The sequence below is a fragment of the Dermatophagoides farinae genome, chromosome 2, assembly GCF_024713945.1.
Source record: "Dermatophagoides farinae isolate YC_2012a chromosome 2, ASM2471394v1, whole genome shotgun sequence".
In the NCBI taxonomy this organism is placed as follows: domain Eukaryota; kingdom Metazoa; phylum Arthropoda; class Arachnida; order Sarcoptiformes; family Pyroglyphidae; genus Dermatophagoides; species Dermatophagoides farinae.
In genome coordinates, this window is record NC_134678.1 from 2,030,128 (window position 1) to 2,052,910 (window position 22,783).

General features: G+C 28.6%; 2 protein-coding genes across 2 annotated transcripts in view; one reads left to right on the forward strand and one right to left on the reverse strand.

Annotated features, from left to right (window-relative positions):
* The first annotated feature begins 3 nt into the window (after positions 1 to 3).
* On the forward strand, positions 4 to 4,279 carry LOC124499150 (uncharacterized). Its single transcript, XM_075728668.1, is given in 18 exon segments — positions 4 to 196; positions 253 to 312; positions 371 to 418; positions 481 to 531; positions 592 to 660; positions 714 to 770; positions 827 to 901; positions 956 to 1,009; positions 1,063 to 1,128; positions 1,183 to 1,257; positions 1,311 to 1,364; positions 1,425 to 1,490; positions 1,545 to 1,607; positions 1,758 to 1,832; positions 1,888 to 2,454; positions 3,053 to 3,119; positions 3,200 to 3,618; positions 3,621 to 4,279. Coding segments are annotated over 18 exon segments (2,583 nt in total). The 5' UTR covers positions 4 to 138.
* Positions 4,280 to 5,341: 1,062 nt separating this feature from the next.
* LOC124499280 (gamma-aminobutyric acid receptor subunit beta) overlaps positions 5,342 to 22,783 on the reverse strand; it is a 43,992-nt gene continuing 26,550 nt past the window's right edge. The window contains exons 6-10 of the mRNA XM_075728667.1: positions 20,852 to 20,934; positions 16,747 to 16,884; positions 16,036 to 16,679; positions 8,404 to 8,502; positions 5,342 to 8,341 (exon numbers count right to left, since the gene is read on the reverse strand). Of these exons, the coding sequence (XP_075584782.1) occupies positions 7,817 to 8,341; positions 8,404 to 8,502; positions 16,036 to 16,679; positions 16,747 to 16,884; positions 20,852 to 20,934 (1,489 nt within the window). The 3' untranslated portion in view covers positions 5,342 to 7,816. The remainder of the gene's footprint in view (positions 8,342 to 8,403; positions 8,503 to 16,035; positions 16,680 to 16,746; positions 16,885 to 20,851; positions 20,935 to 22,783) is intronic.

A 22,783-nucleotide genomic window follows, 5' to 3' on the forward strand; every position in this document is an offset into this window, starting at 1 on the left:
CGTCATGTTTTCCTATTTCCGAGTTTGAGCTTTGTCCAATTCGATTTTTTTTTGTTCTCAACGCAATTGTATTTCATCATCATCAATAGCTTATTGTGAATTGTGAATTGTTTTTTTTTTTTGATCAAACCAGAAAAAATGTCGTTTGAAATGCAAGGATATTTAAAAATTATCCAAGATGAAGCAGAAAAACTTAGTAAATGATTAATTTTGTAGCAATTTGATAAATTAATTAATATGTTGTTAAATTAGGAGAAGTAAAAGGGGTTCCACGTGGCAGATCAAATGGTGATCGAAATCGCAACACCAAAAGTAAGTTAAAGTCAACAAAATGATTATTTTTTCTATTGTTATTGTTATATTTTTCTAGACTATTCGAATCGTAATGGGGATGATCGCTTTAAACGAAATGATTCAAGTAAGCATTGTTTTTAGCTTTTCAATATATTGAACTTATTTTGTATATTTAATGTCATTCAGAATATTCATATCGTGATGATGATTTTGCAAATAAATGGACTTCTAATTCAAGTGAGTTTTAATATGTTTGATTATAATCTCCATTTCAAACATTAAATTCTGTTTTCAAAGGTGGTCAAGGCCGAAATGATTACTATAATCATTGTGATCGTAATAATGAAGATTCTGATTACAAATCAAGTAAATTCCTATAATAAAGTATTAATCGATAATAAATGAAAATTATATTTCAGACAATCGTTATCGAGGCAATGATGATGATGATAACGACCGCCGAGGAAAGGCTAACCGTATGTTTACTTGTTCAGTTTAAAATGAATCCATTTATATATTGATGTCCATCTAGCTTATGCCCTTCCACCATCTGATAGCCGTGACAATGACAAAATAGATTCTGATCGTTACAGTGGCCGGGAAAACAGTGAGTTTTTTTTTAATTTTTTCAATGTAACTTGCAAATTTTGTATATCAACAGAATACTCGAGTCGTCAAAATGAAGACTCGAATTGCAAATGGACTGGCAGATCAAGTAAGTTCGCCCATTAAAGGATTATTCATTAATCATGAATCATTTTAATTCAGACGAACGTAATCAAGATTATACTGATGATTCTTACGGCCGTAGCGATCGAAGGGAAAAGTTCAATCGTAAGTTTCTTTATTCACTTTTTCATAAATTCATGTCAATTTATTTCCATCTAGCTTATGCCCTTCCACCATCTGATAGCCGTGACAATGACAAAAGAGATTCTGATCGTTACAGTGGCCGAGAAAACAGTGAGTTTTTTTTAATTTTTTCAATGTAACTTGCAAATTTTGTATATCAACAGAATACTCGAGTCGTCAAAATGAAGACTCGAATTGCAAATGGACTGGCAGATCAAGTAAGTTCGCCCATTAAAGGATTATTCATTGATCATTAATCATGAATCATTTTAATTCAGACGTACGTAATCAAGATTATAATGATGATTCTTACGGCCGTAGCGACCGCAAGGAAAAGTTCAATCGTAAGTTTCTTGATTCACTTTTTCATAAATTCATTTCAATTTATTTCCATCTAGCTTATGCCCTTCCACCATCCGATGAAAGAGATAATGAGGATAAAGACACTCGAAATGACAACAGTAAATGATACGAATATATTGTGATGTGCTCTAATGTTTGGTTTTTTGAATATAGAATATTCGGGTCGTTTCAATGATGAGTCAAGTCTTGGCAAATCAAGTAAGTTATCATTAAACTCACAGATAAATCATTTAACAATGGAAATTTAGAGTACTCAAGCCCTTCTACTGGTTGTTATGAAAATCGGGATGATGACAGTCGTTATAATAGTCGCCGAGATAATGGTTAGTTTGTTATATCACGAATTTTTAATCTGTCTAAACTTATTCTGATTTAAAGATGAATTTAAAAAAGACCAGAGAGAAGTAGGTCGTCAATCTATAGAATCTTCCAGAAATTCTTATGGTCGTGACAATGATGAACCAGCCCGTAACACTTGGAAAAGTTCACAAGTATCCTTAACAAAAGATTCTTTTCGTGATTTCGATCGTTTGCTTGTTGAATTCAAACCCCCAAGGAACTTGCGGTTGCAACACATAATCTTGGAAATCGAGAGCCGACAAATTTATGAGAAAATGGAAACTATTCTTAAAAGTTCATCGTCTAAGAAAATTGTTGTGATCATTCAACGTACTCACGAATTTTCTGATTTAACTGGTAAAGTTTTGAGTGGTAAAGGATGTTCTGTTAAAAGTTTAAATGAACAAAATATGGATAATATCGAACACAATGAAGTTCAAGCATTTTCCACAACGTTCGAATTTTTGGCTGATCATCCCAATGTTCAATTAGAATTGCCTGATGTTGTCATCAATTGTGACTTGGCTTTCAAACGGGTCAAGTTTTTAGAACGTTTTCTTGTTTCTAAAAGCACTGATAAAAAAGAGGTGGAAATTTATCACCTTGGCTTATCAAACTCCCCATTTGTTCACACATTGCGAGAAATTTTTGAATAGCTGAAACATTTAAAAATTAAACTAAACTTTCATTGTAACAATTTCGAATCGAAATAAAATATTTAGTATACACTGTTCATTAATTATCCGTTTGAATTGAATGAATATCTGATAACCACGGTTTGCGCCTATTGGGTTCTCAATTTTTTTTTTCGTAGATCATACAACTGTCTCTTGTGCATGCGTGATTATCTAACTCCCGAACGAACCACTACTTTATTCACGTTTCTGGAACAGAACCAGAACCGAAAAATCATTGCGAGCAGAAGCGTTGACAATGTTTTTTTTTGTCGTCGTTGTCAATTTTTACAATTTATCGGTGAAATTCTGTTTTTTAACGAACAGAACAAAAAAAATCAATTACTTATCCAAATGTAGTTATTATTTTTGTCTTGGTGGCATTTTCACTCAATTGATATTCATATTAATTAATCTGAATCAATAATCGATAAAACATATTTTGTCAATATTTTTTTTTTTTGACATACGTCCAAAAAAACCCGGTTTAATCAACACAATGAGTTTTTTATACAAAGCTCGTCTTCAAGTGAACGATATGTTTTCCCAATTTAATCGTTTCATAGCACCAATGTATTATCATGATCGATGCGAAAGGTAAATTATAACCACTATAGTGTAGTCATTTAATTTGCAGACTTTCTAATTCTATACATATACAAATTATTAATTTACAGAACGTTACAAATGTACGTCTATGTGATGCATAAACGTGAAGTATTGTTATCATTATCCGCCCTATTATCGGCTTATATTCTTCTTCTTTTCATTGGATTGGCCGGTCCAAATGTCGATAAAATAAACTCGGTTATGGCCAAAGAAATGATAAGCGAATCAAATATTCAAGAAAATTATACAGCCCAATTGTTATCATACGGTCCATTTGTGGTGATCACACCAGCCTTATCAACTTATTCACAGCAATTATCGCTCCATCTAACGTTTTCATTGAAAAATGAAGAATCATCTGAAGCATTTCATAAAGAATTTGATATTCTGATCGATTTGGATGGCATCAGTTCCAATAACAATAAAACACTACTTTGTAAGATGATTTTTCTTTGAGCAAACGATTTTATTTTGACACTAATTTGTTTTTTTTAGCACGTGGTCGTTTAAAATCATCATTGTATTGTGGTGGTCGAAAATGTGAACCGATTAGAGTGATTCGATTGATCGAGATACAATTCCAACATTATAGAATAAACCTGACATTTAATCGGCTACAATCAGTCAACGAAAAATACACTATTGATGATATTCTATTTGAATTTCGTTCGGTGAATATTTCTTTCACAAAATTGTCGATCTGGTTTCGATTCTTCTTCCTGATGGTAACATTCATGGTTATGTGCTTCTATATGCATCATTTATATCGTTTTTCAATCATCGATTGGTCGCTTGAACAAAAATGGACCGCTGCTCAGTTATTGTTATTGATTCTGTCCAACAATCCATTTTATCCGATACAATTCTTGTTGGGTTCTGAATTTCCTTATTTATTAGAAGTTTGGCTACATACTTCACTACAAACACTGATCATGTTTTTCTGGCTCTGTTTCTTCCATGGTATTCGACAAAATAATCGATCCTTATCTCGATTCTATGGCGGCAAATTGGTTATTATCGGCACCATATGGTTCACTGTCATCTATACAATGTCCTGGTCATTACGTAATCAAATATCGAACCCAATATTAGATGAACTTTACGTTTTTAATCATTCAATATTTTTACAAGTAAGTTCATTTGAATAAATATATTCCAAATTAAACTAATTCCTAATGAATGATTTTGTACACAGCTGTTAAGCGTCTTTTTTCATATTGCATTCGTTCTATATTTTTTGTATCTAATCATACTGGTAATGGCTGCATTCTCCGAATTACGATTGATGCCATATTTTGATGTACGACTAAAATTGCAAACATTTTTAATGCTTTTTGTAATCACTATTTCAATGTTAACAATATTAATATCGACTACATCGAATCCATCAACAACAAATATGATTAGTTCTATACCGTTTCTTCGACTATTACCATTTACACATTTTTCATCATCATCAGCTACATTTTTATCAATATTCTCATTGGTCAACATTTATATTTGTTCTTGTGCATATTATTATAGGCCTTCATTGAATCAATCAAATGGTAAGAAATTGTTTATTGAATGAATGATGTATGCGCTAATATTTTTTTTTTTTGTATTGTTTGAAACAGAATGTCACATTGTCCGTGATAATCCAACATTGTCAATGATAAACGATTCAGATGAAGAAGTACTTTATGGCAGTGATACTGAAGAATTATTAAGCATTCAAGCTAATAATCATCAACAGAATGATCATTCAAATTGTAACAATTTAAATAATATCGTTCCCAATCTGATAGATACTAGAACGGATGAAGAAAGTGATTGAACAAATAAATCAGTTCAAAACAAACGACAAATCGTATACCGGTGATCATGAATTCTACTTCTGATACATTGATGATCTTTTTTTTTTATTTATTTGAATAGATCAGTGATTCCCAACCGGTGGTTCGCGAACCCCTGGGGGTTCGTGGGATATGCAAAAGGGTAACTTTGTATGTACTCGAATTTTTGAAAGGGGTTCGCGAAGAAAAAATGGTTGGGAATCACTGGAATAGATGATTTGTACATGTTTTTTTGTTAAACACATTGGTACAAATCATTTGATTGATCTTGAATCAATATTTCGAATTTTTTTTTTTTTAAATAAAATTCAAAAATTATTGTTACAACAATCAAGACACCAATTCTTATTATCGATTATTGTCATTTTCTTTCTTTGTTTTTTTTTTTTTTTAATTAGTAAAGCAAGTAATTTCACATATATAGATTATATAATTTATATATAAAAAAAGAGGAAATTTTTTTTTTAATCTTATAAAATCGGTGGTTCAATATTTTGATGGTTTGTTTGGGAAAAATTTTTATGTATGTATGTGTGGGTGTGTGTGTGGGAGATTTATTTAGCTAGCCGATTTCTTTTATTTGGATTTTATTGTCGTCGTCGTGTGATGATGATGAATGTCATAAATATTTTTTTCTCACTGTATTTTGTATAATTATTTTGAAAATTGTATTTCATGTAAATTTTAACACATTCAATTCATTTATGGTCTTCTATTCGAATAGGAAAACAAACTTGAAGAAAAAAAATGTTGTCGGTGTATGTATGGTATGTATGTATGAATAAAATCAAAGAGCAACAACAACAACAACAACAACAAAAAAATGATTGAATCATTTAGATCCATTAAATTGTATATATGGATTTTTTTCTTTTCCATTTTGAAATGATGGTTGAAAATTTACTTTGTGATTGATGATGATGAATGGACCGCAATTTTTTTCTCTATTTTTTTTTGTTTCACATCAAAAGAATATAATTACAAAAAAAAAATCTTTTGACATTGTCTGGGCGGACAATCTGGTAATTGGGTATGTTGGTGTTATATGGGTGGCGATGTTGGTGGTGATGATGATGATGATGATGATGGTGGTGAAAAAAGTATTCAGACGACAAAAATACATAGCCAACCAACGAAAAAAAAAATGATGATGATTATGTTGATGATAATCAAACATGACATTTTATCGAGAGAGAGAGAAAAAAAAATCAGAATTTCTGTTGTTTACAACAATTTGTTTGTCAATTGGTTTTTCTCTTTCTAACAACAATATGTAGTGGTTACAATTTCTAATTTTTTGTTTTCACAAATAAAAATTCTTTTTCATCCACACACACACTAAACCATTTTATCAACAACATTTTAGATAATAATAATAATGATGAATTCTATGACCAAAAAGAAAACAAACAAACAAACAATAATAACAATAAACAAACTTGGTTGATAACTTATTCTTCTTTTCATTGATGATATATGATGGTGTATGTAACATATTTTTGGCATAAAATTTATAGCAACCTATTCAACAGATCAATAAATTTAAGAATTTTTTTTTCTTTTTTTTTTGTTCGTATGATAACTATGTTGATTTGTTGTTTTTGTCATTGCACTGTGTATTTGCATGCAGGTGTGTGTGTGTGTGTGTTATGTGTGTGTTTTGGGTCACTTTCCTGTCAATGTGTTGTATATATTTGATTGAGATTAATAAACAACTTTTGTATATATAAAAAAAAATTACATACAAAAAAAAAAGAAAAAGAAAATCAAAAAATCAAATTAGTTTGTGTCTGCATGTGTATGTTTGGTGTATATATACCGACGGCGAAGAAATATATTATGATTTGTTCACATCATTGTAATTGGTAAGATGTGTTGCAAATCAATGATAATAATAATGATGATGATGGTCCATGAGTTTAATTTGTTCATAAAGTTTGATTGCTATATCAGAGAATAATATATATAAATAGCGATTGATTTGATAAGAATTTCTTTTCCTCATTTTTTTCTTAAAGTAGAATCAAATAGAATCGAATCGAGAACAAAAAAAAAAGACTATCCAAAGATTCCGATTTTTTCAAAATGTAAATAAATGTGAATGGGGCTTGTAAATGTGTTTGATATTCATCATGGTAATGTATGTATGGCGAAAAAAAATATCTCATTTCTTATTGACTATTCTGGACGTTAGATATTCGTTTTTATTCCACTACCACTCAATCCAATTCAAATGAATGAATACGAAAAAGAAAAAAAATATAACGAAAACTTTGCTGTTATCCTTGTGTTCCAAAGAATTTTTCATTTCCTCGTACGTGTGTGTGTGTTCGTATTTTTTTCCGAATTTCATTTAGTTTCAAATTTTTTTTTTATTTGTTCCTCAAAATCTAATTGATTTCGATCGGTTGAATTGGAAAAAAATCCTAATTTGTGTCTGTGTGTGTGTGTGTGTGGGCGATAAAACAAGAACAACATCATTAACAATAACTTAAATAAGAAACGGAAATGAATAAAAGTAAAATTAACAACAACAGAAGATGAAAAAAAATGATGAGAAACATAAATGTATCACATTACGTTACTATTTTTTTTTGTATAATAGAAAAAGCAGAATTAGACTAGATACTGTTGTTGGTTTTGATTGGCTTTTTGGAACGGTTGACCAAATAAAAAGAATAATTTGTTTTCGTTGTTGTTTTTTGTTTTTTTTTTTTTTTGGTGGGCAGATTTTTTTTCCTATATTACAAGTGATCTATAATGGAGTGTGTGTGTGTGTGTAGTATTGGAATATTCGTGCTTATTGTAATACTGTATTTTATATATTGTAAAGAATCATGATAATAATGATTAATTTGCAGGTATTAAATCTTCAATCATTTGGCTTGAGATGTGTAAATAAATGACCCAATACATTAAATTGAAACAGACAAAACAAACAGGAAACACTACTCTTGAGTATTTATCAATATCACTTGGGCTAACACCAAATAATTTATTTGGATTTTTTGGCCCAAAATGTTGTCCACCGGTTTGTTGTTGACCACTCATACTTGCATTATCACCTTCTGGACCCATTGTTGATTCATTTGTATGTTGATGTCGTTTATGTAAGTTAATTGGCGATGATGAGCTTGTTTGGCTACAATGTGGACCTAATAATCCAGTTGAGGCGGCAGGAATTGGAGGCGGTGGTGGCACCATTGCTGTACATGGTGCCGATATTGTTAAACTTGGCGTTCCATTGATTGGACTATCGGGAGGAAGATGAGCAGAATATGATGATTTGGCTGAAAAACTTTTTCTTGCGGCACATTCTGGTCCAGATAAAATGGGTGTCGCTCGATTTAAACGAATATCTTGGCGTCCATATGCCTTTAAAATAAATTATATTAGCATTTTTAAAAAAAGAATTTATAACAAAATGAACAACATACTTGTGGACATGACGGTGGACAATTCATGGATGGATGATGTACAATACGAGGCGTACCAATCGTTGCATAACGATCTAATCTATCTAATGTTTGATGTATCTGTAACAAAAAAAAATGGTGAATAAAATCATCAGTTAATAAAGATATCGATTCATATTATAAATCTACATTGTTGAATATTGCATTTTGTGTTGCTATAAATAATGGAAAAACTAACAAACAAACAAAAAAAGAAATTCAAAATAGAGAAATGAAATAAAATTTCTCTATTTTCCCAAAATCATCAACATTTGTAACAAGTAAAAAAATATGAATGATCACCATTTTTTTTTTAGTTTGCATTTTGTCGTTTGTCTTTCACTCTAATTCTCTGTTTTGTTTTTTTGTTTTTTTTTTTGATTATTCTACATTTCACTAGTACACTGTACTGAATATCATCGTAAATTGAATTTGCATTCATTTAATTTAAAAGAAAATAAAAAGGATAAAGAAAAATATATAACAAAACTGAAAGATAGTTGATTTGTTTACTACTTATAGTCATATATATTACATAATACAACACACATTTTATTCATTCATTCAACATTTGAATGTAACAAACAAACACGCCACACACACACATCAGATTCTAAAGTAACAAAATGTATCGTTGTCATAATGCTTTTAAAGTTTTTGTTTTTGTTTTTGTTTTTTTTTTTTTTGTTTTTTATATGTATTTTTTTCAACATTTAATCGAACGAATCTCTTGTTTTGTTTTCCAACATTAAAAGTATGGTCTATTTGGGTGTGGATTGAGACATATACCCAAAGAACCATAGAATGTATTTGGTGTTGTCGTTGTTGTTGTTGTTGTTGTTGACTAATGTAATATCACAGCAATACTTTTGAATAATTGTATTTCCATTTTCGTTTTTATTTTTCTTCATATTAAGAGGCTATATATATGTTATTATTACCCCATCGAAAGAGATGTGAATATACATTATTATCAAATACAAAACTTGCTTGGAAGCTCTGTATGTGAAAGGTTTATGACGATAGTATGGTATTCTGAAAAGTAGAAAAAGAAGTAAAAAAAAATTCAAAACCCCAACACGATTTGTTGTTGTTGTTTGAAAAAAAAGAATAAAATTAAAATTTCCTAATTTTCATAAGATGGTGGGCACAAAAAAACTGAAAAAAAATCCACAGAGAATATTCTGTGTGTGTATGTGTGCTTGTAATAGTGGTTATTTCTAATTAATGCTGCTGTTTTTTTTTTCGTTTTGTTTATCTTATTTAATGCTTGAATAATAATAATAATAATAACGATGATGATAATGATGAAAAAAAGTGTAAATGTATGGATTATGCCTAAATTCTGATTGTCAATGATTATGGTGATGATGATGATGATGATGGTAGCCAACCACATATGTGAATTTTCGATTTTTTTTTTAACCAACAACAACAAATTATTATTATAATCAAATATATACATGAATCACCAAAAACAAAACAACAACGAAAACAAAAATTCAAAACAGATTCATGCACGAATGCTTTACGTAATTAATCTTCAAATAATAATAATAATAATAAACTACATACGATTAGCTTGAAGCAAATAATTTTTTTTTGTTCTTTGTCTCACTATTCGTTTTTTTTCATTGAATTTTTCTTTTTTTTTATCAATATCAATGGATAGCTGTGTGGCCGAATAGATTAGTCTCGATTGGTTTTGTTTAGTTTAGTTTTGTTGTTGTTGTGTTTGATCATCATCTTTCGTAATATAACAATTAATTATTCAAATTAGCTTCGTAAAGTTATGGAATGATTTTTATTATTATTATTTATTCTTTATTGTTCCATTTTGTAGACACACACACAAACACATTTAGCCATCATCATAGCATATGGCACATTTTATTTATACAGCGATGAATTCATTTATTTGTATATATACAAACAAACAATAAATGCTATATGAAAATAAAGAAAAAGATTTTTCTTTTCACCATTTTCATTTCGGTTGGTTTGACATATCTAAATTCAAACACACAAAAAAGAATTTGATACCTGGAATTTCTTTCTGTTTTGTTTAGCACTCAACCTCATCAATTTTGTCTACACACGCACACACACACACATACACATTTTATCGATATATATTCAATTTCCAATATCGAAAAATGGTGTTATTTTTATCCCTTTTAAAATTTTGTTTTGTTTTTTTTCTCGGTTCTTTTGAAATTGTCAAAGTATATAACGATCAACGAGAATCTTTTTTTCAGAGAATGGAATTTTTTTTTTGTTCATTCATTCCTTTTGTTTCGAATGAAATGAAAGAAATGGGGAAAAAAACAAAATTCTTCTTTTTTTCTGTGTCATCATCCGGTACTATTGTATGTTGATGTGTATGTTGTCGAGAGACAAACAAAAAAAACTAGGTACTTGTGTGTGTGAGTTGAATTCTTGAAATTGAGTAGGAAACAAAAACAACAACAACAACAAAAGAGAAAACGAATCAGATTCATTTTGATCCATTTTTTTTTATTTTGCAACCATAAGTGGCATTGTTGTTGTTGTTTGTTCGATGGTATATTGTCATAAATTGACATTTCGATCGCGATTCTTTCATTTCTGTTTTTTTTTCTATTTTGTTCATTTTTCTCAAATGTATGTATCTGTAATGGAAATTCTTATGCATAATATAAATTCACTGAAACTACTTATTTTTTTCTATTTGTTTGTTTGTTTGTTTATAAAAAACAGAATATTTATAAAATAGTAATCAAAAATAAAATGTACCTATACCGAAAATGGCAATGAAGATAGGAACAAAAAAAATAGATAGCAAGCGATCATTTTGGTAAAATGTATAATGTACATTTGGGTTTTGTGTATAGAATCGAATTATTCGATACTCATGATGATGATGATGGTTGCAACTTGCCAAATAAAAGTCAACTTTTAAGAATTAAATGAAAAAAAAATTCAAATAAACTTTTAATCGATTCCCTTTCTGCTATTTATTATCATTGTGTGTGTGTGTATGTGTATGTGCGAGTTAGCGAATATGTCAACACATCTAATTCCATTTACATAAAAAAAGTTTATTTGATTTTTTTTTTTTTTGAATCATTAATTCAAACAACATTCGTAAAAAGCTGTTTGTTTACACATGATATGAAAAGAAATCACATACTATGAATGTATATATATGTCCATTATGGAATAGAAAGGTTGAAAGATTATTCTTTATTTTTTTTTTTTTTTTTTTGAAATAAAAAATAAGATTGGTTAACTTTAATAAACCAATGATCACTCTATATTATATATATGATTTAATACGGTCCTTTTTTTATGAAATTCTTTTTCACCACTCCAAAATCGTCCATAATATTGTTTCAAAAAAAAATGTATACGCGTAAAAAGTAAGCGGAAAAAAATATATAATATATGTATGAGACAAGGAATAGAATGTGAGAGAGAGAGAGAGAAAAAAAAGATGTAAAACCGATGATAAACCGATGATAAATGAACCAAACAATGGTAGTATACAAGTTTCACTCCCTCACTCTCTTTTTCTCTCAACATCATCTTACAGAAATACAAATGAATTCTAGTTGTAATACCAGTACATAATATTCTACTATTATTACCATTGTCTATTCTATTTTATTATTCTTTTTTATTCTCATTCAAACGAGAAGAGAATAAAATAGAATAAAAAAAGTATGTATGTGATATATATATAGTGGAATGAATCAAATCTTGCAAGTAATCTTTTTGATTGTTGATGTTGTCGGTAGTGTGATAGTCATGTTGATGATGATGATGATGCCATTTTTCTCTAGTGATCATGGAATTGTGAGTAAAACTAAAACTGGAACATAATTCGCGTGTATTTGAATTTTTTTTTTCTTTTTTTTTTTTTTTACTGGAAAAGAATTTTTAGGCACATTATATATTGAAAATATTTTTCCATGTAAGTCTGTATATGTAAATTTTTGTGAAAATTTTCCGTGTTTTGTATTTGAATGGATTCAAAAAAAAACAAACATACACACACATATACAGTATATTGGCATTTTGAAATTTAGAAAATTGTTTAGCATTTCACAATGATATTTTTTGGTTCAAAATAGACAAGCAATTTAGGTCTCCAATGGTTTAATGATAATCATTAATGTTTGTGATTCAATCAAATTGATGTGCATGATTAAATTTTGGAAATTTAAAAAATAAAAATGGAAACCACTATGTATAAAATCAGCATAAATTGAAATTAGTGCTAATGAAAATTGATATTTAAATAATAAGAAAACCATTTGATGAGTGGGGGAGGGGGAAGGGGTAGGAGGCAAAAACTAGAAACCAGAAACCGAAACTGAATTGCGAAATAGAGCCACCATTGATTCTATAATACTAACTGGTAGATTTTTATTAATATACAATTTTTTTTTTTTTTTGAATGTGACAGGTCGAGTGCATCAGCGATTCTATTCAAAATATAAATAGAATAGAATCGTATATATCCGAAACAAAATATCGAAAAGCTAAAAAGATTACTAAAGTGAAAATAGAAAAAGAATAGTAATGATGAAGAAAAGGAAAGGAAAATTTTTTTTTTTTTACTAGGCCGAGGTCGTTGTGCCTAAAAATAGCATCCAAATGGTGATAAACGAACAAAAGTATTTCTATTTTCTATTCAAAAAAGCAAAAAAAAAAAATTCTTCGACATTCAACTAACCAACCAATATCGACGATGATAATAATAACAACAGCAACCTTATTCCACGGTCAAATTCTGCTTCTGTCTTTACATATAAACAGACACACACACACACACACAGACAACCGAATATAAACGATTCTATCATTCGACAATACCGCTAGAATAGGGTATTATTGCAATGAAAGAAAAAAATTGGTCCAAATGGAACGGCATATAAAAATGTATAAAATCAGTATGATGACGTTTGTATAACACACATAGTTCTGTAATATGTGCATTTATATACTGTAGTTTATGGACATTATATAGATCATCATCATCATCGTCATCATCATCATCATTGAACAAAAAATTCCCTGAACACGCTGCTGCTAATTTACTTATTGAAAATGAGAAAAAAAAACATATAAAGAGGTAGTAGTCGGATATAGTCGGTTATTATCATCATCATTTATTATTATTGGTCATACGATAACAATAATGAAACCATTTTTTTTCTCTATCCTTTCTATTCAGTCTCATTTTACTTTCTTTTTGTATTTTCATATTATTTTGACTAACTAATTTCCAAAAAAAAAGAATAGTTTTTTTTCATTTCTACTTCTATAAATAGATATCATCAATCAATAATTAGCAATAATATTGATGATGATAAATTAACAGCAAAAAAAACGACGGCGACAAAGATTATCCATCATCATTTTCATTCAATTCATAATTCAATCAATTCCATGAGAATTTCTTCTTTTTTTTCGTTCTCATTTTAATCACTTTGGAACAGTGTAATCAGTATATAGTATGAATAGAAAGAGAGACAAAAAAACCATTGAAGAACAATTAAAACTGTCTTTTTTGATTTTTCTTTGATTATTATTATTATTATGAAAAAGAAACCGGTAAATGTAAATTTTTTTTTGTTCTGACAAGCAAAAAAAAAATATGATCCGATTCTTGATGTTATTCATGCTCGTTTTTATTTTTTTTCTTGTGTGATACACAACATTAAGATATAATAACGATGCCAATACACATAAATCGCATTGCTGAGCATGAGTTTCTTGTTTTTTATATTCATATCATCATCATCATCATTTGTTTTAGTTGTTGTATGAAAAATTTTTCATTTTTTTCCCCAGTTATTTAAAGCTTTCTTATCTTTCTTTCTTATGCAGATTATATCGAAAAGTTTGACATTAGAGAATAAAAAAGAAAAGAAATTTGAGATGATAATTCTTTTTATGGTCATTTACATACAGAATACATTGAAAACGACCAACAACAACAACAACAATAAGATATGAGAAATATTTTATTCTCTCTTTCTCTCTCTAGATTGTAGTTTTTTTTACATCATAATCATCATAAGGTGTTATAAGAATAAATCAAATATAATTCACATGCATGACTGTTTTCCATATATTTTATGATAAATTGTGATTTATATTTCATGGAAAAATTGAACAAAAAAAAAATTCATATGAAACAAGACAAGACAACATAAGCGCTTCAACAGATAATAATTGCATTAATGTCTCGATTAGATAATATGCGTATGTGTGCCATAGATTCATAAGTGAAAAAAGTAAAATGTAAATGTAGATTGAATACATATATTTAGATAAATTCATCTGGGAACAACAACAACAACAACAACAACAACAACGGCAAAAAACAAAAAAACACGTGAACCTGATTCGTAGAAAAAAAAAATTCGAAAGGCTATAATTTTCTCGTTGATCTCATCATTATTACCATACTATTATATCATTATATACAGTACAGAAATCGAATAACACACACACACACACATACAAACGAGTGAACGAAACAGTATAATTATCACATGGAAAATAGAAATATGCATAGGATTCGCAAACAAGACAAGAAAAAAAAGAGCTAAATCAAAACCAGTAACAGACCTAACAGTAAAAAAAACAGACAAAATTGATCAAAGTCAAAGCAAGAAAAAAACAAAAAAAAATAAAATGAAATCATTGCCAAAAAAAAAAGATTGTAATCAAATGATGAAAGATTGTATGGCTATAATTATTAATAATTGTAAATATATCAAAAAAAATGATGATAATGATATCAAATAAACCAAAAAAATGATTCAATATAAATGATAAATGCCAAAACAAACAATAGGAAAAAAATATATTCTGATCATCATCATCATGGATTTATTTATCATTACAATGACATTATGATGAAATAATAATGTCCATGTCACCACAAACAGATTGGTCATCATTGATCATCGATTCTATATATCATTCACATTCATTAATATTATCATTTGATTTTAGTTTGATCGGTCATTTTTTTTCTGTTTGTTTTGTTTCATTGTAATACAATTTATACAATTTTCATTATCACCATCTCATCTTATCATCTTGATAGAATTTGTTCACCATTCACGTCCGTTATTTCTAATACAATATTCATTTTTCTTCAGAATAGATTATTTCTTATTTTTTATGGCAAATTTAGCTGAAAAAAAATGATTTTTTAAAATAAGATTGGTGTCACACATTGTCTTTCAAATGCTTGATATTAACTTTTTTTTCGTAAAAGTTTTTTCCGTTCACTACTTTTGGTAACATACCCTAGCATACATTTGAAAGTTTAAGGGAAAAAAAATTTAAAATTGATTGTTTCATTTTCAATATCATATTCTTGAAACTCATGGAACAAATTAGAACTAAAATTGAAACAGTTAGCTATAAAGAGGAAAAAATTGAATTTACTTTTTTTTTGACAACTAGACTAACTCAATAGATACAATTTATGATGGATGAAAACAAATTAATCAACTATTGATCATGTTTGGTCGAGTCAAAACTGAATTATGTAATGATTAAAATCATAATGGACTTGTTTTGTTTCATTAGAATATTTCCACTTACCGGTATTGGCTTCACTGATCGATGTAATGTTGAATTTAGATCAGGTTGACATAACATTCCGTGTCCTGTTTGCATAGGCATTGGTGGTGGTATGGTTAGTTCGTTTGGTTCATTGCCATCATCATCTATGTGGCTTTGGCCGGATACATTCATTTGATTAGACATGACACTGGCACCAGGACCAGACATATTGAGATTTATGCTACCGCTTCGTGTATTAGTACCAGTAGCAGCTGCCGCAGCAGCAGCTGCTGCTGCTGCACATCTATTACGGTGTTCTTGAGCAAGTTTAGCTAATTGTTGTGAACGAGTTTTACGCATTGCAATACGTTTACCAAGGTAACCAACAGTGGCGTATTCTAGTAATGAGGCAAAAACCATTACGAAACAAGTACCAAGGAAGACATCGATCGACTTAATATAGGAGATTTTAGGCAGTGCTGCATTTGTCGAGGACATCAGAGTTGTCATAGTGAGCACAGTGGTAACACCCAATGCTACTCTTGCTGGTGTTGCATTACGATGTAACCAAAATGAAACCCAAGATATAATTACAATCAACGAGGCCGGAATGTATATTTGAATGAGGTAGTAACCCATTGATCGTTCGAATTGAATTTCACAAACTAAACGAGAATAGTTTCCTGTTGATTGAGTGAAAAAAAATAATATTGTAAAATTCGAAAATTAACAAAAAAAATCAATTCATACCTGTGCTCAATGTTTCAATTTTCATTGATTGTCTATAGCCGACTACTTTGAATTGAGGTAATTCTAATCCTTTCGACATACCGATCGATTCTTTTCCTTTTGACCATATATAAACAATATCAGCCATCGAATAGCCATCTGTATAAAAAAAATAACAAAAATAAATAAATACAGATTTTATACATACATAATATATATAAATGTGGATAATTTATTTTCCATTTCAAAAATGATGATCATGATCATCATCATCATCTTCATAAATGAGATAACATTTTTTTTTATATGTTTAATAGTACTTAGACATTTTTCTTGATCATCATCATCATCATCATAATCGAATAGATTGGAATCTCGAAAAAAAATGCCGTAAAATTTTCATTGAAATATCAATAATTTATCAGCATTGCTTGTGTGTGTCTGTGTATGATGGCCAGGAGAAAAAATATTTGTACCGAAACATTATACCAAATGCTTGCTTGTGTATGTGTATAGATGTGATTTATAGTGAAAAAATTCTTTTTTTCCAGATATAAACAAATCATCATTGATCGTGCCGGGACATGACAGGCAAATGGAAAATGATTTTTTTTTTTTTTTTTTTTGCTTTTTTGATTTCAGCGTTTAAGGGTCCGTTTCACTATAGTCAATTCGATCCAAAATGATGATGATGATGAAAAACATTGTGAGAAGTTGCTATTCATATATAGATATAATGACGATAATAATAATGAAAATAGAATCATATGTATGATGATGATGATGATGAAATATTTAAAATCAACAAAAAAAAAGTAGAAGAAGAAAAAAAAAACATTATGTATCGTCGAAACAAAACAAAAAAAAATCAAAAACCATTAGACAATGAAAAAAAAATCACGATAAGATAATATTATTATTTTGACTTTATTAAATTTTAATTTTTGATCTTCTTATTGACAACATTATGAAAACCTTGAATGAATAAAATGAATGAATCAAAAATGCGAAATCTTCACTACACAAAAAAAATAATAAGGAAATTTATAAGATTTTTTTTTTTTTTTTTTTTGGTTTATATCAAGTGTATCAACTGGGTGTGTTCAACTTTTTGCAACGATTTGTTTTTTACTTGTTTGTTTGTCGAACGGAATTTATTCATTCAATTATGGTTATTATTATATTGCCAGTGTGTGTGTGTGTGTTCTAGAAGAAAAAAAAGTAATTTTCCAATGTATGGATAATTTGATCGTAGAATTCCTAAGATAATAAATGGAATTTTTAATGCTTTCTTGTCTGTGTTTGTATGTGTGTGTGATTTGAGTTCAATGTGCACACACACACACACACACACACACAGACAAAGTTTATTTGCAAGAAAAAAAAATTATGAAGCCAATATATCTCTAGTATCTCTCTCTCTCCAACACTATACACTTGTTGTTTTGTTGGACGAAATAAGAATTATACAAAACAAACACATAATGTTTAGTTTGAGTCAATAAAAGTTTTTCGGAAAAAAAACCATATATAGAATATATCAGTAAAAAAAAAAAATATTGAGCATTATAAAAAAAACGGAAGAATCATATGACGAGGATATGCAGTTTTTTTTCGATTCAAATTTAATTTTCAATGAAAAAAAAATGCAGACGATAATCCATAACAATTTCTTCTAACAACTGAAACTTAATCGAAAATAAATTCTAAATAAATGTACAAGAAAGAAAGAAAGAAAGAAGGGAAAATTTATAGAGAATAGAATAATCCACTCAGTATTAAATAAAAGGCCATCAATTCTTTTTTTTCTTTACACTCTTTTCAAACAAATTACCAAATCAATATGCAATGAATAGCAGCTGGTTATTTTTTTTCAATATATATTGCGCAATGAAAAAATTTATGGCGTATCGTTTTGTTTCTTTATCATGGGTGTCAGACGAACGTGTGGTGGTAGTTGTTTTATAAAGAGAAAAAAGTATGAATTAGTTAAAAAAAAGCAAAATCGGAATAACTGTAACATGAATCTTGCAACAACAACAAAAAATAGGAAAAAATGATGATAAAGTTAACCATTTAAGAATCGTAGTATCCAATGAATTGAGAATAAAAAGGAAAAATTCATCATCAAACAAGTTTGCCATTTGTTCAAGTGTGCAGGGGTGGTGGTGGCGGTGATTTTTCCACACCCGTTTCCTCCGTTTTTATTCATACTCAAATTTTGAATATTAACAAAAAAAAAATTCAAATCGATTCTTCATTTCTTAATTTAATATTAATGTTATGAATAATTTTTCTTGTGAAAAAAAACAAATTCAACAGAAATTGAGATGAATATATGCAAAAAAAAAATATTTTATAAAAAAATGGCAACTATTGTCATGATGAATATTATTAAGGAAATAGAAGAAAAAAAAACGAAACATCACCGTCATCATCACCAAATAAATTCGGAAGGGTTATTTTTAAATGGAATTTGTCATATATACAACAACAAATTGTCAGGAAAAATTCTTTTTTTTCCCAGTGAAAACTAAAAAAGAAAATGTCAAAATTGGCATGTTTATTTAGAGTACATTTTCGAAACTACCAAATTTTTTTTTCTTTTACAGATTTCATCATTGTTTCATATGATCTATACATTATTTTTTTCCAGTATTCAATTGCTCAATAGTTCAATTATTGTATTGATCAACTCTTGAAAAGAAAAAAAACAACAAGCTCTCATAAGATCATCAGATCAAATTAAATCAAGTGTTTTATCATCAAGTAATGGTGTCAAGATATTGTTGTTTTTTTTTTTTTTTTTTTTTTTGTTGGCTAAAGAATTAACGCACACTTGAACATATATTATGTTTTTAGGCGTAATTTTGAAAATAATTTTACAATGTCAATAGGAATGAGATATAATGTTTATATTTATCTGATGACCAACTTAGTTTGTCAACAGTAACAACAACCACAACGACAACGACAACGACAACGAAACATGAAAATAAAAATGGATGAAAAAGTTTGTTTTTTTTGTGATTTAATTTTTCTGTTTATAAAGTTTTTATTAAATGTCAATTTTTTGCTTTTTCAAAAAAAATTGCAAGTGGGTGTTGGTGTTGGCCAATGGTCAGATAACAGAAATTATAATTTCATTTTGAAAAGTTCAAGTCCCTTGGAGGGGCTGCCAGTGAGAGAGAGAGAGAAATGACAATCCATTTGATTCGATTATTTTTCCTTTTATTTATTTTTCATTTTCACACATACAAGCACGTATACATCATGATTTTTTTTTTCTTCAACTATGGTCTACTACTTTTATTCTTTTCACAAACACACACACACAGACAAACCCATTCAAAAATAAAAATAGCGATCGTTTCAGTTTTCACATTTCATTTCTGCGAAAAGCGAAACAAAAAAAAATTGACCAAACAAAAAATTTCACAGAGGGCATAAATAATGAAAAAAAAATTGAATGGCCAATTTTGAGAATAAAAAAAAACAGAGAGAATAAAAAAGCAAAAAAAAAAGAAAAATTTTAACATTTTCATCTGTGATATATGTGAAAAAAATGGCAAAGAATTTTCAATGAGCAAAATAATGTTGTTATCATCATGTGATCATACTGAGAATCGTGATTGAAAAAATAAAAATGAATGTAATTGAAACTTGATCACACACACACACACACACACACACACACACAATTCTTTGTTATATTTGTGTGTGTGTGTGTGTCTGTATGAAGTCATTGTATTGTATATTTGAAAAATGAAAAATTTTTCAAAATAACGCTTGTTTTTTCCTTCTTATTTTTACAAAAAGAATCATATATATTCTTATGACCTTTTAGAATTCAATTATATATTAGTTTTATATTCGAAAAAAAAGTGAAAAGCAAAAAGAATCAAAAAAAAAAATTCATTAAAAAAATAAAGCACAGAATTGATGCAAACAAAAAAAATTTAGTTTGAATTTTTTTTTTTTTTTTGTTCTTTTATCATCATTTGTTCAGTGCCATTAATTTCTACTATTCAGAATTCATCTGATTAGATTGGTAAGAAAAAAAAATTAGATAAATTGATTGAACCACCAGTTTTTTTTTGTCCATCATTAAAACGTATATACTTACAGCTTTCAATTTCAATTGTACATAGTTGACTATCCATTGGAAAATATTGTAGATTCATTGGACAGCTAGCCGTCACAGTTAATCTATATAATCAGAATTAAAAACAAAACAAAAAAGAGAGAAAAACAAAATCAAATCAGATTTTATTAGAAATCAATAAAGTGATACATAATTTTTGTTTTTTTTTTTTGTTGTTGATTCAATTAGTTTGATATTTGTGTGTGTTTGTGTGTGTGTATTATTGCACTTTCAATATTTTTTCCGTTCACACATCATTCGTTGCAATGACATTTCACATTCATTTCGTTCATTCATTAATAGGATGTGAATACAAACAAAATATATTTATATTGATTGGAATCAATATCAAAGACGTTCTCATTTGTCGTTATTATTTCGATTACGAATTGAGTGGAACTTACACATACAAACAGAGAGAAAGAATCGGTATAGAATTCAATTATAATGGTCTTGATAGGACACATAAGAATGGGGAATATTATTTTTTTTTCATATATTTATTTATTTGACTTAACGTTTCATTTACATTCACTATATATTTATTGTCAGCATAACATCACACACACAGGCACATATGATCCGTATTTGATATATCCTATTACGAACAAATACCAATTCATTTCGTTTGTTCTTGTTGTTGTTGTTGTTGTTGTTGTTTGTCGCCTTCCGTTTCAATTTCATTGAACACACACACACATACACACAGGGGCAGAACGATATTTCACAGATTCGTTAGTGTAAAAAAAATTGTGTTTGAGTGAACAAAAAAAAAAATGAGAAATGAAGTGATATTATTATTGTTGCTGGTTGAAATTGGCACTATTGAAGGGGGTATCCCACATATATATAAGCAATGTGGCTACAACTATTAATTTCTCGCTCTATGTGTATGTGTGTGTGTGTGTTTTTGTTCCATTAAACCTTCATTTTCAATGATCAATCTTGTCGTCATAGTTGTTGTTGTTGTTGTTATTTTTGCTGTTGTTGGTGGAATTGTTTTTTTTTGGGGGGGTGTTTGCTCATTTTCTCTCTCTCTCTCTCTTTCTGGATTGTGTGTTTTGTTTTTTTTCTCTCTTCGTTATATGAAATACCCTAGAATAAATTCTATTCACATTCATTATCATTATACATTCATTCATACTAGTTATAATCAATGTTTGCATTGATCTTATAATGTTAATCCTGATGTATTATTATACAAACAAACAAACAAACAAACATACATTTGTTTGTAATTCTAATGATCCAAATATTTTATATATGATGATATAGAAAATCAAGTGAGAATCAAAAAAAAAAAATTCTCTATGCAATACAATTGTATATTGGATCACAAGAAAGAAACATACAGAACGGCAAAAGATGACAATAATAATAATAACGGTCAAACGGTCATAGAATATTTTTTCATTGTGTATGTATGTAGAATATTTCGAATCGATCGATATAATGACGACGATAATGATGATGATGATGATGGCGACGATGATGGTGGAGAATATAACAAATAATAATAATAATAATAACAGAATAAACTTGATTCTAAACCAGATTCAAATTGGCATCATTTTTATTTGGAATTTATTCAGCCTTTTTCTTTCTTTTTTTTATCGTTATACTTTTTACTTTATTGGTCAGATCTATATCTAGATTGTCGATATTTGTCCAACGACCATGATAATGAATGTATATGAAAATGAATGAATGAATGAATGAATGAATGGATGGATAGATCACAAAACATATAAAATGACATAGATGGATAGATAGTGTTTGTTGTTGTTGTTGTTGCATTTTTTATCTCGTTACTTGATTTTTTTTTTTTGTTCTGTATGTGTCAAACGGTCATCTCATCTAATCAAGACAAACATAGGAACAATTTGTAGATGGGTAGAGAGAAAAAAAAGATTC